This window comes from Quercus robur, chromosome 12, assembly GCF_932294415.1.
Source record: "Quercus robur chromosome 12, dhQueRobu3.1, whole genome shotgun sequence".
Taxonomy (NCBI): Eukaryota; Viridiplantae; Streptophyta; class Magnoliopsida; order Fagales; family Fagaceae; genus Quercus; species Quercus robur.
The window spans coordinates 33,313,723-33,331,610 of record NC_065545.1 but is presented as its reverse complement, the minus strand read 5'-3'; the positions used below and the strand labels follow the sequence as shown (position 1 = coordinate 33,331,610).

Here is a 17,888-nt window from a genome sequence, read left to right as displayed (position 1 = left end):
GTGTCATCATGGTCAGCCTAAAACACTTTTAATTTGATCTGGATTTTACACCACACCAAACAACTGAAAAACACTAAAAACCATTTTAAGCTGAAAACAAACACAACCAAGGTAGCCAAAGGCGAAAGGCGCCCTTAAGGCGCCAAGGCCTTATATCGCCCGAGGCAACGAGGCGCCAAAAAGGCGCTAGCCCGAGTGAAGCGAGGCGCCAAATTCTAAAAAATTAGTCTCCATCGAAATATCAACAGTCAACTAAGTCTAGATAATTATCAAATATCAACTAAATCTAAATATAAACATAAATCACCATTTAAAAATTAGTCTCCATCCAAATATCAACTAAATCTGAATATTAAACCAAAATATTGTTCATAACTTCATATTAGAAAGAAGAAAACTCCTAACAAAACATTGAAGATTGAACTTCATGACTATCCATGACAAAACAGTCAACTAAGTCTAGATAATTATCAAATATCAACTAAGTCTAAATATAAACATAAATCACCATTTAAAAATTAGTCTCCATCCAAATATCAACTAAATTTGAATATTAAACCAAAATATTGTTCATAACTTCATATTAGAAAGAAGAAAACTCCTAACAAAACATTGAAGATTGAACTTCATGACTATCCATGACAAAACAAAAGCATTTGAAGATTGAACATTCTGCCCATTAGCCTATTTAATAGCCTGAATGTGGTGTTATTTTAATCTAAAGGTCATCATCAGAGTCTTCACTCAAGTTTCCATCACTTTCAAAGCCACTTGAACCAGATTTATAACCATCAACATTCTCTTCCTCGGTCTCATCAGAATCAGAATCAGCATCTTCCTCTTCAATATTTGGTTGTGATGTTGAGGCCTTTGAGCTTGCCCTTGATTTTTTTTGGAATCTAGTATTCTTCCTTGGTTCTCCAACACCAGCAGCTCTTGCCACTACACCCCATGTCAAACCATCATCATCATCATCAAAAACCAACTCATCTTCAACATTCATAGATGGTTCAGCACCCATTTCCCCCAACAATCATTCATTACTTTCATCTATATCATCTAAGGAGATGGGATCAGTAACATCACGCTTATCATATCGTGCCTTCATCTTTTGATTATACTTCACAAAGACCAGATCATTTAGTCGTTTTTGTGCAAGTCTATTCCTTTTTTTGGTGTGAATCTACAACCATTTATGAAAACTAAGTATTAGACTATAGTGAATAATTAAACCATTGTAATTTTCTATGAAATAAAGTAGTTCATCAAAGGATAAGATCTACTTATTATACTTCAAAACTCACCTGCTCAAACACACTCCAATTGCGCTCACAACCACATGCACTACAAGTCAAGCTCAAGATTCTTATAGCTTACTGTTGCAAATTCGGAGTTGAGCTCCCATACAAACTCCACCATTCAGCTATGTTAAAAAAAATAAGTATGAGTAATGATATATGATATATCATAGAAGTTAGATTTTTTATTTTTGGGTAAAAAGTGCCAATGTACTAGTCATTATAAGTTAGATATAAATGCTTTCTTACCTGGAGCCCTTGTCTTTTTTGATCTTTTAGCCAATTCAATGCCAAAGAGTCCTTCAACTTTCTTATAGATGGGTAGCTCAGCCATGATCTTGTCCTGAATTTCAGCAGTAGAAACTAGTCTTTGTATGCAAGCATACAATCCTGCTGTAATTTCATGATTTGTTGCTATGTTATCATCAAAATAGAAGTACTCAGGATTCAAGAAATGACCCGCTGCATGCAAAGGCCAATGTAATTGACATTCCCATCTCTCATCAATGATTTTAAAAATATTTGAATACCTTTCTTCATTCTCATTAAAAGCTTTTATAATAGCTTCTTTAGCCCTATCCATCGCCTCATATATGTAACCCATAGCTAGTTTTCTCTCATTATCAACAAGGCGAAGAACCCGAACAAGAGAGCCCATAACTTTAAGAATGTAAACTATAGTATTCCAAAAAGAAGGCATCAAAATCGTTTCTACTACTCGTTTAGCATTTGCTTCCTTTGCCCATCTACTCTAATATAAGGTCAATGCAGTGTGCAGCACATGGAGTCCAATACAAATTTGGCCTTTTTGCTTCCAACAACTTCCCAGCCAACACATAATTAGATCCATTATCCGATACTACTTGGACTACATTAGCCTCCCCAATTTGTTCTACAAATGTATCAAGTAATTCAAAAGTTTTTTCCCCAGTTTTCATAAAAGATGATGCATCAATTGACTTCACAAACATGGTTCCAGATGGGCAATTCACCAAAAAGTTAATCAAGGTCTTATTGGTTCTACTAGTCCACCCATCAGACATAATAGAACAACCATATTTCTTCCAATCTTGCTTGTGATTACTCAATAACTCATTTGTGTAAGCCACCTCCTTTTTGAGAATTGGAACTCTTAACTCATGGTAATTAGGAGGCTTCATATTTGGACCATACTGCCCAATAGCTTCAATTGCCCATTTAAATTCATCTAAGCGAGCAACATTGAATGGTATACCGGCTAGATAAAATAGCCGGCCAATATACTGACAAGCTTGTGCTCTTTTCTCTTTATCAAGTTTATCATTGATGTTAGTTTGCTTCATCTTACCCTGTTTCCTAAGTGCAACCACTTTTTATGGCTTTAATCTTACAAAAGAATCCATAGGACCTTTCAACTTCTTAGACTTTGGCATTAATTTCATAGTTCTCAATTGGGTGCTACTGCCAACCCCTCTCTTACTAGAGCATGATTTTTTCCTTTTTTGGATAACTTCTACTTCCTTTACCTCATCATCATCTACATCCTCAATTTCAATCATATTATCTATATCATCAAAATCAGGCATCTTGTCATAGTTCTCCTTGTCACTCTTCTTCTCTGCCATATACTGTGCAAGCTCTTCTCTAACATGATCAGGACATTTTAAACATTTTGTACTGTTTTTAAAATTCCCTACTTGATGTTGTTTTGCTCTATGTATCCCTCCCTTTGTGACTTTATTACAAAAGAGGCAAGTCACTGCATTTTTATCTTCAACATTAGCTAAATAATTATATTTCCATCCCGGATCTTTTCTCCTCCCATTATCTGAAGCCATTCTACATAAAAAATAAAAAAATAAAAAAAACCCCAATACAATACATTTAATAGGATTCTATATTAAGCTAGCTATGTATCATTTACTATGGTTTAAGCTCTAAAAATTGAGTGAAGTAATGAGTTCGAGAAAAGGGAAAGTTGCTGGAGACAGAGAGGAGAAAGTTGCTGGAGACGGAGAGTCCAACAGAGAAGAGAAAAGGGGGGAAAAAAAAAAAGAGAGGAGAGAGTTTTATATGCTCTGAAAAGGGGGGAAAAAAACAGAGTCCAACAGAGAAGAGAAAAGGGGGAAAAAAAACAGAGAAAAAACAGAAAGGAGAGAGTTTTTATATGCCCTGAAAAGGGGGAAAAAAACAGAGTCCAACAGAGAAGAGAAACGGAAAAAAAAAAAACAGAGAAAAAATAGAGAGTAGAGAGTTTTATATGCTCTGAAAAGGGGGAAAAAAACAGAGTCCAACAGAGATGAGAAACGGGGGGAAAAATCAGAGGAAAAACAGAGAGGAGAGAGTTTTATATGCTTTGAAAAGGGGGAAAAAAACAGAGTCCAGTAGAGATGAGAAACGGGAGAAAAAAACAGTCCAGCAGAGATGAGAAAAGGGGGAAAAAAATAGAAAAGAAATAAAGAGAAGAGTTTTATATGCTTTGAAAGTGTGGACAACGAAAAACTACCAAAGCAGTGTCGCTGTGAGAAAGAACACAGGGAAAGAAAAAGTGTAAAATAAACTAAAAGAAAGGAAAATATTACCTGATGTTGGTTCACTGCCGGCAGCCACTGGCCCACTCTCTTCCAAAACTTAGAAGAAGACGAAACACTTTGCTCTGATGTTGGTTGACTACTGCTTTACTCTTTTTTTTTATTTTTGCTGAATGACTGCTGTTTTGCTAAAGTCAAGTGTTCCCGAAAGTTCTTTGATTTATCTTTTTTTATGCTTTTTTTATATTAATTTATTTGATATAGTGGGAGACAGCTTATCCCCACTGAGGTAATAGTTTAAAACCAACCATACACCTCTTTAAATTTACAAAACATGCCATTACAGCTCATAAAAGCACAAATTTGACTCAGGCGCTCGCCTCTTGCCTAACAAAATACATATAGGCGAGCGCCTAGGCTCCAGAGGCGAGCGCCTCACTAAAGGCGCCTCGCCTCAGTGCCTTTGAGGCGCTTTTCTGGCGCCTCGCCTCGCCTGGGCGCCTAGGCGAGCGCCCGGAACGCCTTTGACTACACTGAACACAACTGCAATTTAAAAATGGCAGTAACTAATTTAACAAGTAATTAATTTATCATTAAAAAAAAAAAAAGTCTGTTTGGTGGCTGAGAATTGAAAATTTTGCTATAATTAAAGAAAAGTGCCATAATATAAATTGTAAGTCTACAGAGATATGTATCAGTGAGCATGTGGATGTCTCTTCCGGTAAAAAAAGTCATTTTTGGGAAGAGCAATGCTAAAAATACAATTTTATTTATTTATTTTTAGATAGATTTTGGAGGAGACGGGAGGTGGAATTAAAACAATAGACATTTGAATACCACAAAGAATGTCATTACTACTAGGCTATTGCTTGGGGCTCCTTTCACAATTATTTTCAATAACTTGCTAAGGTGACATGTTTTGATTAGGACAACAACACTTACATGAGCCTACCAATACCATTGAGACAATTATTATTATCTACCAATCACAAAAAGTCACATGAAAAATTTTGCATCACTAGATTTATTGTTTGGGGAAATAAAACCACGGGTATAGAAACTTGGGGATTGTGGTTTGTGATTTTATTCATAATTTCGTGATTTCTCAAACAATACTATGATTTTCCAATTTACAATTCTCAAGTTTCCCATCTCTTAAGCTTAGTTATTAAATATGGGTTGGAACTTTACCTAGTATAGCCTTCGAATCATTGGGTCACTGGTCAAACAGTCGGTTCTATTAAAAATTTAAATTTTTTTTAGAAAACATCTAACCAGTTAAAAATAAATAGATCAATTTTTAGGAAATTTTGATCATATGACTAAAAACTCTATTAAAAAAAACTACTCGATTCTCATCCCTAAAATCCCTAGCTCATGAAGAATGCAATGATTTCAGCCAATAAGCCTTTGCAACATTATCTATAAGGCTATATATATATATATATATATATATAACACTTGTAAATAGGCTTAAACCCTTGATGGATTCCCTAATCACACCCTTCCAAAATGCTTTTGTACAGGGAAGACAAATACAAGATAATGTGATTTTGGCTTATGAGATTTTTAATTACCTTAGAAAACACAAGAAAGAAAAAACCAGATATGCCTCTTTGAAGCATGGCATGAACAAAGCCTATGGTAGGCTAAGATGGAATTTCCTAAAAGCAGTTCTCTTGAAGATGAATTATCCTGCTCATTGGATGACCAACATAATGGAATGCTTTTCGAGTTTCTACAATGACCTACCAATTCCTTCTTGATGGTTCTCTATCCTCCCCCATTCAACCTAAGAGAGGAATTAGATAGGAAGATCCCTTTTTCGTTTACCTCTTTCTCCTATGTGCAAATGTGCCCTCGTGGACATTGATCAAAGGAGAAGATTCTAACTCTGTAGTGGGATTAAGATAGCTAGATCAGCCCCTGCTGTCAACCATATCCTGTTTGCAGATGACTCTCTGTTGTTCTTTAAAGTTAATGATAAAGTCCTTTGGTTTCTAGAAGATAAACTATCTTGGTTCTGAAGGATGTCAGGCCAGTTGATTAACATCCAAATATGAAATCTTTTTTAGTCCTAATACCCTCACGGACTTAAGAACAAAATGGGAAAAAACTCTCAACATTAGGTCTGTGAATCAACCAGGGAAATATTTGGGCTTCAATTTCAATTATAGTAGGAACAAAATCTCTCACTTTCAAGCTTTATTAGATAAAGTAAACTCGAAGCTTCAAGGTTGGAGGGCAAGGCTGCTTTCACAAGTTGGAAGGTAACCTTTAAAATCTGTACTCAATTCCATCGCCCTCTATTCTTTTGCATGTTTCAAATTCCCTGAACCTGTTGTAAAGAATTGGATAGGTCCATTTGCAACTTTTGGTGGGGGCGTGAAAATGATAAGAGAAAACTCCATTTAATGAGTTGGGAAGCTTTGTGTCAACCAAAATATTGTGGGGATTAGGTATTAGAAAAGCATCTAAACAAGGCTATGTTAGCCAAGAGGGTATGGAAACTATACAACCAACCCAACTCACTCTTCTCAAAAACAGTCCAAGCCAAGTATTTCCCCAAAGGTTCCCCTTTGGATGGAAGACAGAAACCACAGGACTCTTGGTTCTAGAAAAGTGTTTGCTATTGCATAAACACCCCTCTTGCTAAAGACCAAATGGAGACTAGGCACAGGTAGAATTGTAGAAATAAATGATACGGCTTGGGTTCCCCCCAAGCTCAGCTCTTCCCAGCTGGATAGTCTAAATATTCATTGAGTTTTCGATCTCATAGATTAGAACTCTAGAACCTGGAACTATCAAGTCCTCCAACAGGTGTATAATTATGCCGAAGCAAAAGTAATCAGTTGAATTCCCATTACAAGGACAGACGGTGAGGATAGAGTCATCTGTCCTTTTTCTAATAGCAGGGAGTAAGTATAAAGTAAAAAAAGGCTACCAATCCATTATGGTAGCCCAACAAGATAGGAACAACAACAAACAAATAAACAAAACCTTAGTCCCAAAATTTTGGGGTCAACTATGAATCCTCAACATATTAGTTAAGGTCGGCCAAATGTATTCTTTGCCTTAATTCTACTATAACTTAATGAGTATTCTATGATCACACAACACTCCTAATGCTCTTCTTCACTTCATCCCTGCTCTTATCCTATGATTCACATCCTCTTTAATTTCTCCATCTTTATGAATTATTGATCTAAGTTATCAAAAGTTGTTGCTTTTTTGTATCTCTTAACCATCAAGTCTTACCTCCCCTTCGTTTATATTTCTACTTTTACTAAATTACATTCCATGTATTCTATTTTAGTCCTACTTAATCGAAAGCCTAGATTCTAGAGCATCTCGCCAAATTTCTAACTTGGCATTAACTCTAATTTTAGTTTCATCCACTATAACTATATCATGTGCTAAAAGCATACACCAAGGCACTTCCTCTTGGATTGATTTAGTGAGCTCATCCATCACTAGTGCAAAAAGAAATGGACTTAAAGCTCATCCTTGATGCAAACCTATAGTGATAGGAAACTCACTTGCGATTCCTGTACTTATTCTCACACTAGTTACAGCTCCGTTGTACATATCCTTAATATGCTTCAAATAAACTCCTTTCTTTTCCAAAATCCACCGTTTAACGTCTCTAGGGACCCTATCCTATGCTTTCTAGATCAATTAAAATCATATGAGATCTTTAAATACCTCTCTATATTTTTCCATTTGACGTTTGGAATTTGTTCCTAATTGAGGGTAAGAATCCAAATCCACAAGACACAAATATCTTGTAACCTTTTGATTGACAGGTATCACAAGACCTACATACAAGGAGCAGACAGTTCCATCACAGTAGCTAAGCCCCTGTCAGAGGAGAGACAAAGTGGGCAACAAGACTGGCAACTCATATTGCTAGTGGCAGGACATGGCAAAAGCAAGGAAGGCAGAGGGGGATTTGTTTTTTTGGCTAAAGACCGAGAAGGGACTGAAATATTCAAAGGTTGCTATTCCAGTAACAACCTCAGTTGAAAACATTCAGTCATTCTAGCTGTAAAGGAAGCACTATACCAAGCAATGGTGAGACAGTTCACAAGCATGGTAATTTTGACAAAGGACAAGCAACTCCATGAAATAGTGAAAAGAAAAAAACAAGCTGGTTCGACTTAAGTCGAGTCGGGTGGATGACACGGCTCTATGGAAAGCTGAAGGAATATCTATAGGGAGCATAAAAGTTTAATAGGCAGGTCCTAGATGTAGTTACAAAATGGGCTAAACCGGCAACAATGTTTTGTATAAACTATAAACTACATGGAACCTTAGGCTATTTCTGTAACTCAGTATTTTGTTTGGTCTTAAAAAAATGCAATATTAATAATTGCTGAACACTCTTTGTATAAGACAAACATAAAGAGCTCAACAATTTTTTAAAACAAAAATGTATAATGGATAATGTATAGTGATAAACCTTAGGCTACTGTAATAAGCCTAATGATATAACAAATTTTACAATATATTTCACAAATGTTAAGATGACTGTTCATAAACAAATTAAAATGTTAAGGTGACAAATTTTACAATATTTTAAATAATATTTATATACAAACATGTCACCAATCACAAAAATTAATATATTAAGTACTAAATTCACAAATCACTTTCACTGCTATATTAGTTTGTAAACCTAAAATCGGTAGAAATTGCTTCTTTTTTTCTTTTTCTTTTTTAATCTTTAAACACCGAAAATTACTAATCTGCCACAACAACGAAGGTGAAATTCTTAAAATACAACTATTTTTTCAAAAACAATAATAAAGAATAAAATTCAGCTGTTAAACCTCAACCACAAATAGTAAAAAACAGCAAGAAAATTACCTCAATTGCCACGAGTCCACCTTTAACTCTTCTTTTGCAAGCTTCTCAGTTTGCAAAAAACTCAAGCTACAAAGATAGATAAATAATTAACTAATCATATAATTTTAAGTGATTTATAAACAATTAAGCCAAAATTACGAACATTAAACTACTTAAAAAAAATGAATCGGAATATGAGATAGCAGAACAATTTTAAATATAATCGGAAATTAGAGCAAGCTTCTCAGTTTATGAAAATTCAAGCTACAAAGATTGATAAATAATTAACTAACCATATAATTTTAAGCAATCTATAAACAATTAAGCCAAAATTACGAACAATAAAGTACCTAAAAAAATTGAATCGGAATATGAGATAGCAGAACAGTTTTAAATATAATCGGAAATCAGAGAAAAAGATTTACAAATATAAAGAACATAATCAGTCCAAAGAACTTGATTTAATCAAAATCCAAACACTAGCTGAGGCCAAAAAAAATAGAGAGTTTAACAGGATAAGTAATTAATTAAACATATAATTTTAATCAAACTATAAACAATTAAGCCAAAAATACGAACAATAAAGTACCTAAAACAAATTGAATAGGAATGTGAGATAGCCAAACAGTTTTAAACATGATTTTAAGGAACAGATACAAGTTGAGAAGAAATGCGCAGATCGGTTCTAGAAGTTAGCAAGAGCTAGAAAAAATGCGCAGATACTTACAGAGTTTTAGTTGAGGTGCGCACACTCGATATTCACAAGCGATCTTAGTTCTCCTCTAATACAAGAACAAGAACAGGTTCTAAGTTAGAGAGAAGAGCAGAGAGAGAGAGATATACAAAATTTTCGTTGAGAAGCGCACTCGATCTCGATCTCGATCTCAGATCTCCATTCTCTAACACAAGAACAAGAACAGGTTCTAAGATGGAGAGAGAGAGAGAGAAACTCTTACGATTTTTTTATTCGAAGAAAAGCGCGCAAACACAAAAGACACTGATTCATATGTAATGTATTTATAGTGTTCCCGCTGTTTTTCCAACAGGGACTATTTAAAAATAAATAAAAATAAAAAACTAAACGAATTCGTATTTAAGTTCTATGAAATATCTTACAAGCCTTCGTACCTTTTTTTTCCATTTTTATTATATTTTTTTAAAAAAATGATATGTCTACAATATTTTTACAACAAATTTTAAGTGGTAGATTGTTACTGGTTTTTATTGTTAGGGTAAAAAAGTAATCTTAGTATTAATTTCAAATTTGAACCAATAATAACTAACCACCTGTGATTTGTTATAAAAATATTATTGACGTTTTTTTTTTTTTTTTAAGGATACAGGCTCTCATTTCATTCGTAAAATTGGTGTGAGTATGGACTTCAAGGACTTTTTTTTTTTTTTTTGGCGAAAAACACATTTTCGTCCCTATATTTTCACGCGATTTCCATTTTGGTTTCTAAGTTTTTTTTTTACCGCTTTTAGTCCCTATTTAGAAAAACGCCTTCCGTTTTAATCCTTTCCGTCAGTGCCGTTAGGGCACTGACCTATGTGGCAAACAGAATTATTAAAATAATAATAAAAAAATTTATTTTGTTATTAAAAAATGCCAAGTCAGCATTTAAATTTTAAAAAATAATTTATTGATTTTAATTAAATAAAAAAAATAAAAAACAGAAATAAAAATAAAAAATCACATTAATTGAGATTGAAGTGTGTCTTGAGCAAGAACACCAAGAACACAATCCTAGATCCAAGAACACAAACCCAGAAATTAAAAAATAAAAAATAAAAAAAATAGAGAACGAACTAGACATCAAGAGATTGAACCAAGAAGATGAAAGATCTGGGTTTTAATCACAGAACGAGGCCTTGGATTTGAACACACAGCCAAAAGGATAATCAATTTTATTCAAGCTAACAACTAAATAAACAAAAACTGATAGAAAATTCATATTATTTAACCTCCAAAAAAAAAAAAAAAAACATTTCCAATCTGAAAGAAATCCATAAAATTACAAAACACACCTCGTCCTCGGCATTGCAGTGGTGCTTGTAAATAGCTTGGAGAAAATGGCAGCGGTCGAACAAGGGCTTGATATCGCCACCGGTGGTAGCAAAAGTCACGGCGGCATGGTGTAACCTCTCGAGCTCAGAACGTATAGCCTTGTGAAAGAACAAAAAGATTAGGATCGGGGCTTAAGCGACAAGTTCTTCAAACAAGTCTTTGACGGTGTGGGCTCCATAGCTTTCACTGGTCCCGCCATTACCGCCACGCCTCCACCACCGTCTCGGTGTTGCAGGCCCGGAAATGGCATCCCCATTCCGAATCAGATTTCTCTGGGCTTTGGCTTTTTGTTTTTGTTTTTGTTAAATGGGTTTTTGCGCTTTCAACGTGAATCGGAGTTTGGGGCAAAAAGTTTGTTCAAATCCAGGATCTTGCTCTATGATTAAAACATAGATCTTTCATCTTCTTAGTTTAATCTCTTGATGTCTAGTTCATTCTTTTTTTTTTTTTTTTTTTTTTTTTAATTTTCTGCGTTTGTGTTCTTGATTTGGGATTGTGTTCTTTGTTGTTTTTGGGTTTGTGCTGGTTTTATTTTAATTTTTTGGGTTTGTGTTTTGTGTTTGTTTTCACGTTTAATTCTTTGTTCGGGTTTAATTTGAAGTTCTTATTTATTGGGTTTGTGATTTTTGGATTTTAATTTTGTGTTCTTAGATCTGAGTTTGTGTTCTTGTTGTTCTTGCTCAAGACACACTTCAATCTCAATTAATGTGATTTTTTATTTTTATTTCTGTTTTTTATTTTTTTTTATTTAATTAAAATCAATAAATTATTTTTTAAAATTTAAATGCTGACTTGGTATTTTTTAATAACAAAATAAAATTTTTTATTATTATTTTAATAATTCCGTTTGCCACATAAGTCAGTGCCCTAACGGCACTGACGGAAAGGACTAAAACGGAAGGCGTTTTTCTAAATAGAGACTAAAAGCGGTAAAAAAAAAACTTAGGGACCAAAATGGAAATCGCGTGAAAATATAGGGACGAAAATGTGTTTTTTGCCTTTTTTTTTTTTTTTAGAATGACTCGAGAACTTAGTACTACTGACCTGGCTTTGGATAATCTCTTCCAATTATGCATTTTGCTTTTGTCTGAACACCTAAAGAGGAGCTATCCATGGCTCATAAATGCAATCTTTGGCATAACTGGTGATTGACATTTAATTGAAAAAGGAAAAAATGAAGAAAATACAGCCAGCCAGCCAGCCAGCCAGGAGAACCTGAACATGCCTTTCAGTAAAATGCCTCATATGGTCACAACTGGGGTCGTGCATCTTTCCAAATGAGATCGGGGAGTAGATGCAATTATACTCTCTTTTTTTTTTTTTTTTTTTTCTTTTTTTTTTTTGAAAATGATGCAATTATACTCTATTCAATTGCCTTTTGGAGTACAAAAACCCAAGTACTAAATTCGAGTAATCGGATCTCACCGAGCAACCTAGTTATGCACACTAGTAATGAGACACCATAAACTTGCACAGGCCTTATAAATGTTTTTAAGGATTGGCAAAGCTATCGTGATGGTTCGTTCTGACATTCATAGCCACATAGGTTCCTTTTGCATTTGAATATGCAAATAGAGTAGCCAAATTGCAATTGGGGAAGGAGAAATTAGATATGCCAATAATTAATTGCATGATCTAAATGTCAATATATAGTCAACTTCATGTTTTTAGGGATTTATATTAATTGAAATTATCACGAAAACTTGGAAAGTAATCAGAATTACCCAAAAATGAAAGGTATTAATCATATTTTCCTTTCTTGGTCATCAAAGGATTCCATGGTCCCTGAAAAGATCTTAGAAAGAAAATTAAAGAGCACTCTAATACAAATCCAAATCCGATATCACATCAAGAGTCGCGAGTGATAAGAGTCATGATAAACATCCAGGCAACAAACAGAGGGCGCATGGCTCTGAACGGAGACCTAACAATGTAGAATAAGAAGGTGAAAGGCAGGAAAAACAGCGAAGCCACGGGTTCGAACAAGGGCCACCACGAGCATAATGCGGCCACAATTGCGCTCCCGTGTGATACCAATGGGCAACCGTTACACCCTTCGCAATAAGTGCGAGTTTCGCCGCTCAAAAGAGTCTCTGTCAATCGGCGAAGTTCGTCACTGCTACCGCCGCCGTTAAGTATCTCTGCAAATCGACAAGTTGTGCATAACCTCCGACTCCGACGAGGAGGAGGTACAGAGTCCCTTCTCCTGCTACTATGACTTGTTTCGTCCGCCATTAGTCTGGATAGACGCCGTGTCAGGCTAACGATTCCAACCAGAACGCCAAAGAGGATTAGACGGAAGGACATCGATACTGTCAATGCGATCAATCAATCACAAAAAAACACTTTCAGAGATTCAGTAAAGCTGACCGATTAAAGAAAAATCCAAAAAAGGATTCTGCATAAAACTTTCGTATCTCTAGCAATGGAGGAGATTGAATCAAGTAAGAATTAAAATTAGGGTTTCAGAGAGACAGAGAGAGTACCCGAGGGAACAGTGATCAACTGCGCAGTAAAGAGCTTTGTTTTCCGTTTTCGCTCGCTTATTAAAGGGGAGTGTGCATGCGCGTGTGTGTGGGGACTGGCGAATCCTAATATCTAAAGGCTTTATAGTGGGAGTGACTAATGAGTGTTGTCTGGCCAGCGAAGTGTTCAGCCTGTCCCCAAAGGAAACTATGTGGGCCCGAATTAAGAAGAAATGGACCCGACTTAAATATGGACCACCTATCAAGTTTGGCTTCCTTCCTTTCATGTTAGGCATTTTTTGCTTAAAGGTTTTTTTTTTTTTTTTTTAGAAGATTTTTTGCTTATAGTTAATTAAAAAGTAATTTAAAATATATTTGGACATATACTCATTCCATTTCCAGCAGATATAATTCAATCTATTCGGGATTAAAAAAAAAAGTGAATGAATGGTTTGAGAGGAGGTAACGTGAAATCGGAGATCCCATATCACATGACTACAGTTAGAGCATCCACACCAACTCGTGTAAATTTATCATCTATTTTACACGAAAAAAGCTACTTTTTCTATTTTACACTATCACATTTTTAAAACACCCACATCAGTTCATCTATTTTACACATCTATTCTAATTAAATAATATTATTTATTATTTTATTATTATTAGTTATTAAAACAGTTTTTCTCTCTTTCCCTACCCGTTTCCCTCAGCCACCAGTCGAATCGGCCTCCTTTCACTTTCGCCCTCCCTCTCTCCTCCACAACCGACCCTTCGCCTCCCACCTCCAACCGACGACAGCAGTGGACGCTTGGATATTCTTCTTCCTTGCCGCGTTAGTTCTTCTTCCTTACTGCGTTAGTTTATTGCAGTTTGATAGAGGAGAGAGAAACAAATAATAAAAAATTATTTACACATTGAATAGTAACCGTGCATATATGCACGGTTACTGTTCCTTTACACCTCCGGGTGTATATTTTACGCATCTTTACACCCACTGATGTGGGTGTTTTTTTGCCTAAAATGTGTAAAACTTGCATCTTTTTCTATTTTAGAAGACTTTCCATGAGCTGATGGGAATGCTCTTAGGTGACCGAAATACCTCCTTTTCATGCAAAGTCCTCTAGCCGGTTAAAATGGAATCAAATCAATGGTATTTTTGATGTGGGTGGTATATGGCAAGAGGAGGATCACAAGATTGAGGAAGTATTCAGTAGGATATTATTATGATCTTTTTACCACCGGTCAACCTATGAAATTTAATGAAATTTTAGATGTTGTGCATCCAAAAGTGACAGTAGAGATGAATCGGGTGCTGACCAAAGAATTCTAAGCTAATGAATTCTCTCAAGCATTGAAACAAATGTATGCAACTCCTACTCCTTACCTTGATGCTATGCCCCCTCTTTTCTACCAACATTTTTGTCCTTCTGCAGATACTTGTGTAACTAAAACAGTGCTAGATTTTCCTTTTCTTTTTTCTTTTTTTTTTTTGATGGGAAGTGCTAGATTTTCTTAATAAGGGTATTGTGCAGCCAAATTTGAATGAAACTCTTATTACTCTCATTCCCAAAACAAAAATCCTACTAGAGTTACAAAATTTCGCCCTATTAGCCTATGTAATGTTGTGTATAAATTGGTTTCTAAAACTCTTGCATATAGGTTAAAGAAAATTTCTCTCTTATTATTAATGATAACCAAAGTGTCTTTGTTCATGAAAGATTAATCACTGATAATGTGTTGGTTACTTTTGAAACCATGCACCACATTAGTCAGAAGTAGAAAGACAAAGTTGGGGAGATGTCTTTGAAATTGGATATTAGTAAAGCATACTACAGGGTAAAGTGGGCGTTTCAGCTTTACTTAAAAAATCAGTTGAACTGGGTGATTTATTTGAAGTACAAGCTTGCAAGAGGGGTCCTAGTGTTTCGTGTTTATTTTTTGCAGATGATAGTTTAATTTTTTGCAAAACTTTTATGAATGAGTGTAGTGCGTTGCAAAGAATTTTGAAGGTATATGAGGAAGCCTCTGGACAACAACTAAATAGAGCAAAAATATCATTGTATTTGCTTTTTTTTAGCAAAAACACTCCTGTTGAAATGCAGATTGACTTTAAAAACAAGTTTGAGGCTTAGGTTATTCATCAACATGAGAAATACCTTGGTCTTCCTTCTTTGGTTGGTCAGTCTAAGAGTAACACCTTCATATGTCTCGAGGAAAAGTTAGCTACTAAATTGGCTGGTTGGAAGGAGAAGCTTTTGTCTAGAGTTGGCAAGGAAATTCTGATCACGATTGTTGCTCAAGCGGTTTCAACATACTTCATGAGTTGCTTTAAGATCCCGAATTCAATTTGTGATGAGTTGACAGGTATGGTGAGAAACTTTTGGTGGGGACAAAAAAGTGACGAAAACAAGATGACATGGATTAGTTGTGAAAAACTTTACATTCCAAAAGCTTAAGGAGGGATGGCTTTTAAGCTTCTCAAATAGTTTAACTTAGCTCTCTTAGCAAAACAAAGCCGGAAACTTCAGACTAATGTTAGTTCTCTAGCCTATAGTGTTCTCAGAGCTAAATATTTTTCAAATTGTGAATTTGTAGATGCTACTTTAGGCAGGAGTCCTTATATGTTGAAAAGTAATATGGCCATTCATGTTGAGATGTCATGTACAATGAGTTCAAACGAAATTAAATATGCAATAGCACAATTTTAGTTCATGTTAAGTGTTCGTCACGTGGGAGTTTTAGATAGAAAGTATTAATTAATTAGTTTTTAATTTTTATAATTCAAGTGTTATAGTAAGTGTGGAATGGAGATTTGAACTATGCTTCTTTTTTTAACTAAAATAGGGCAATGTCACTAAGTTACAAGACTTTTGGCACATGTAAACAATATAAAGGTCAACTTTGAAGAATTTTAATTTTTGTGAATTCAAATTTGCAATAATTTATAACTTTTGACATATATGCTTACCAACAACATAATGTTAATGTTGATATTCATTTTCGTGACACATTTCCTATAAGCCCGATTTGGCTAAGCCCAACTTTCATGTATTTTATTTTATTCGTTTAAGCATGACCCAAGCCCATGTTACATATTTGGGAAATTGAGTGAGTGTGATTTGGAGGATATGGGTAGGTTTCTTTCGGACCTTTTGCATGAGTTCATCTCATGCATGTTACCAAGTGGGCAAGAGACGCTGGTAGCACCTCAAGCTTATGGAGGAGATCTTATATCCGAAATTTTCACCCCAAAAAGTCTTATGCTCTTGCTATCCATGGCCTAAGGTTTATGCCCTAACCCATTTTTGCCTTTAAAACATAGTTGTCTCTCATTGGCCTACTGCAGTCATCACTTAGGTGAGCCTCCCAATGCTTTGAAACAACTAAAAAATGGGAGCCAATGGGGGTTTAATAAAAAATTTCCCATAATGAGGATAAAAGCAAGCCTTCCTTTTATCCAAACAAGAGCAAACCTAAAAATGACTACTTGCTTAACACCTGGGGGTCCAAATCCTCTTCTATTTACCAAAAATCAATCAATAAGAGTAGCAACACTTAATATAAAAGTGAAAATGCACTTTTGGTCCCTATATTTTGGGCCGATTCACAATTTGGTCCCTAAATTGATTTCACTCCTAGGTCAGTCCCGAATTTTAGAAAATCGTTTTTATTTTGGTCTTTGCCGTCAACCCAGTAATAGAAAAATCTGAGGTGGCAGATAGAATGCACTGTGTGCACAGTAAATGCTGACGTGGCTAATAAAATATTTTATTTGGCATTTTCTAAATGCCATGTCAGCATTTTAATTTTTTTAAAAGCCACATCAGAAATTAAAAAAAAAAATTAAAGAAAAACCTTAAATCTAATTAATTTAAAATTTTGATTAAAATTTTCTTTTCTTAATATTCATGTTCTTCACAGACCAAACCCAACAACCCAGAACTCAAACCCATATCAAAAGAACACAAACAAAAACAAGAAGAAAAAATTAAATTAAATACTAACAAGAAATTTTCTTCATGTTCTTCCCAAATCCAAGAAGCAACCAAACCAATCTCTAGCAAACCCCAAATCCAAATCCAGCAACCAAACCCAATCTCCATCAAATCCAGAAAAACAAAAAATAAATCCAAGAAACAAACCCATAAACACAGTAACTAACCCAATCTCTAGCAAACCCATAAACCTAGAAATTTTCTTGAGAAACAAACCCATAAAATCAAACAACTCCACATCCTCTCGTAAAAACAAAAACAAAAAAACCCAAAACAAGAGGAACAAAGTTTTGCTATATGAGAAAGGAGAGGAAAATCGGACCACAGGCGGAGCCTTAGGCGGAGGAGATAAGGCTTGGGGTGGCTCGTCCATGGCAGATCAGGAATAGGTGTGCCGCCATGGCCGAATCTCCATAGCTTTTTTGTTCTTCTTCCTTAAGACCCATGGCTGAAAACCCATCTTCCCCACTGACCCATGGCTGAAGAGTGAAGACCCATGGCCACACCCCACCGATCTGAGCCCAGATTAAACCCACAACCACCGATCTCCACCTCAACAACTTGAAGAGGCTACTTCTTTCTCAAGTTAAAAACCACCTTGGTTTGATTTCTTCAGAGTTGGGCATTCTCTATTTTCAAAAGTGCGAAGATGAGCGAACCAGAAGAGCCAACACGACGCCGTAATGCGATGGCCGAGTACCGCA

At 35.3% G+C, this 17,888-nt stretch overlaps 3 protein-coding genes and 1 long non-coding RNA gene across 4 annotated transcripts; all 4 read right to left on the bottom strand.

Annotated features, from left to right (window-relative positions):
* Positions 1–524: 524 nt before the first annotated feature.
* LOC126709263 (uncharacterized) lies at positions 525–1,399 on the bottom strand. The gene is made up of 2 exons (XM_050409416.1): positions 1,305–1,399; positions 525–1,183 (listed from the first exon to the last, which is right to left on the bottom strand). Exon 2 carries the CDS (start codon positions 1,019–1,021, stop codon positions 719–721), a length of 303 nt encoding a protein of 100 aa, XP_050265373.1. The 5' UTR covers positions 1,022–1,183; positions 1,305–1,399; the 3' UTR covers positions 525–718.
* On the bottom strand, positions 1,034–1,956 carry LOC126708400 (uncharacterized). The gene is made up of 3 exons (XM_050408193.1): positions 1,548–1,956; positions 1,305–1,372; positions 1,034–1,183 (listed from the first exon to the last, which is right to left on the bottom strand). The coding sequence occupies exons 1-3, from the start codon at positions 1,954–1,956 to the stop codon at positions 1,034–1,036; spliced, it is 627 nt and encodes a 208-aa protein (XP_050264150.1).
* Positions 1,957–2,044: 88 nt separating this feature from the next.
* Positions 2,045–3,115, bottom strand: LOC126708399 (uncharacterized). The gene is made up of 2 exons (XM_050408191.1): positions 2,804–3,115; positions 2,045–2,626 (listed from the first exon to the last, which is right to left on the bottom strand). Exons 1-2 carry the CDS (start codon positions 3,113–3,115, stop codon positions 2,045–2,047), a joined length of 894 nt encoding a protein of 297 aa, XP_050264148.1.
* Positions 3,116–12,444: 9,329 nt separating this feature from the next.
* Positions 12,445–13,316, bottom strand: LOC126710300 (uncharacterized). Its single transcript, XR_007649628.1, has 2 exons — positions 13,211–13,316; positions 12,445–13,036 (listed from the first exon to the last, which is right to left on the bottom strand). It is a non-coding gene; the product is annotated as an uncharacterized LOC126710300 (long non-coding RNA).
* Between the last annotated feature and the right edge of the window lie 4,572 nt (positions 13,317–17,888).

Excerpts from the sequence above, each read along its gene's own strand:
- LOC126708400 (XM_050408193.1), bottom strand. The coding sequence starts at position 1,956 with ATGGGCTCTCTTGTTCGGGTTCTTCGCCTTGTTGATAATGAGAGAAAA. Across the intron at positions 1,373-1,547 it reads AAAAAAGACAAGGGCTCCAG|CTATAAGAATCTTGAGCTTG; the intron begins GTAAGAAAGCAT and ends TGCAACAGTAAG. Across the intron at positions 1,184-1,304 it reads ATTGGAGTGTGTTTGAGCAG|ATTCACACCAAAAAAAGGAA; the intron begins GTGAGTTTTGAA and ends AAATGGTTGTAG.
- LOC126709263 (XM_050409416.1), bottom strand. The coding sequence starts at position 1,021 with ATGGGTGCTGAACCATCTATGAATGTTGAAGATGAGTTGGTTTTTGAT.
- LOC126708399 (XM_050408191.1), bottom strand. The coding sequence starts at position 3,115 with ATGGCTTCAGATAATGGGAGGAGAAAAGATCCGGGATGGAAATATAAT. Across the intron at positions 2,627-2,803 it reads AGGATGTAGATGATGATGAG|GGTAAGATGAAGCAAACTAA; the intron begins GTAAAGGAAGTA and ends CTTAGGAAACAG.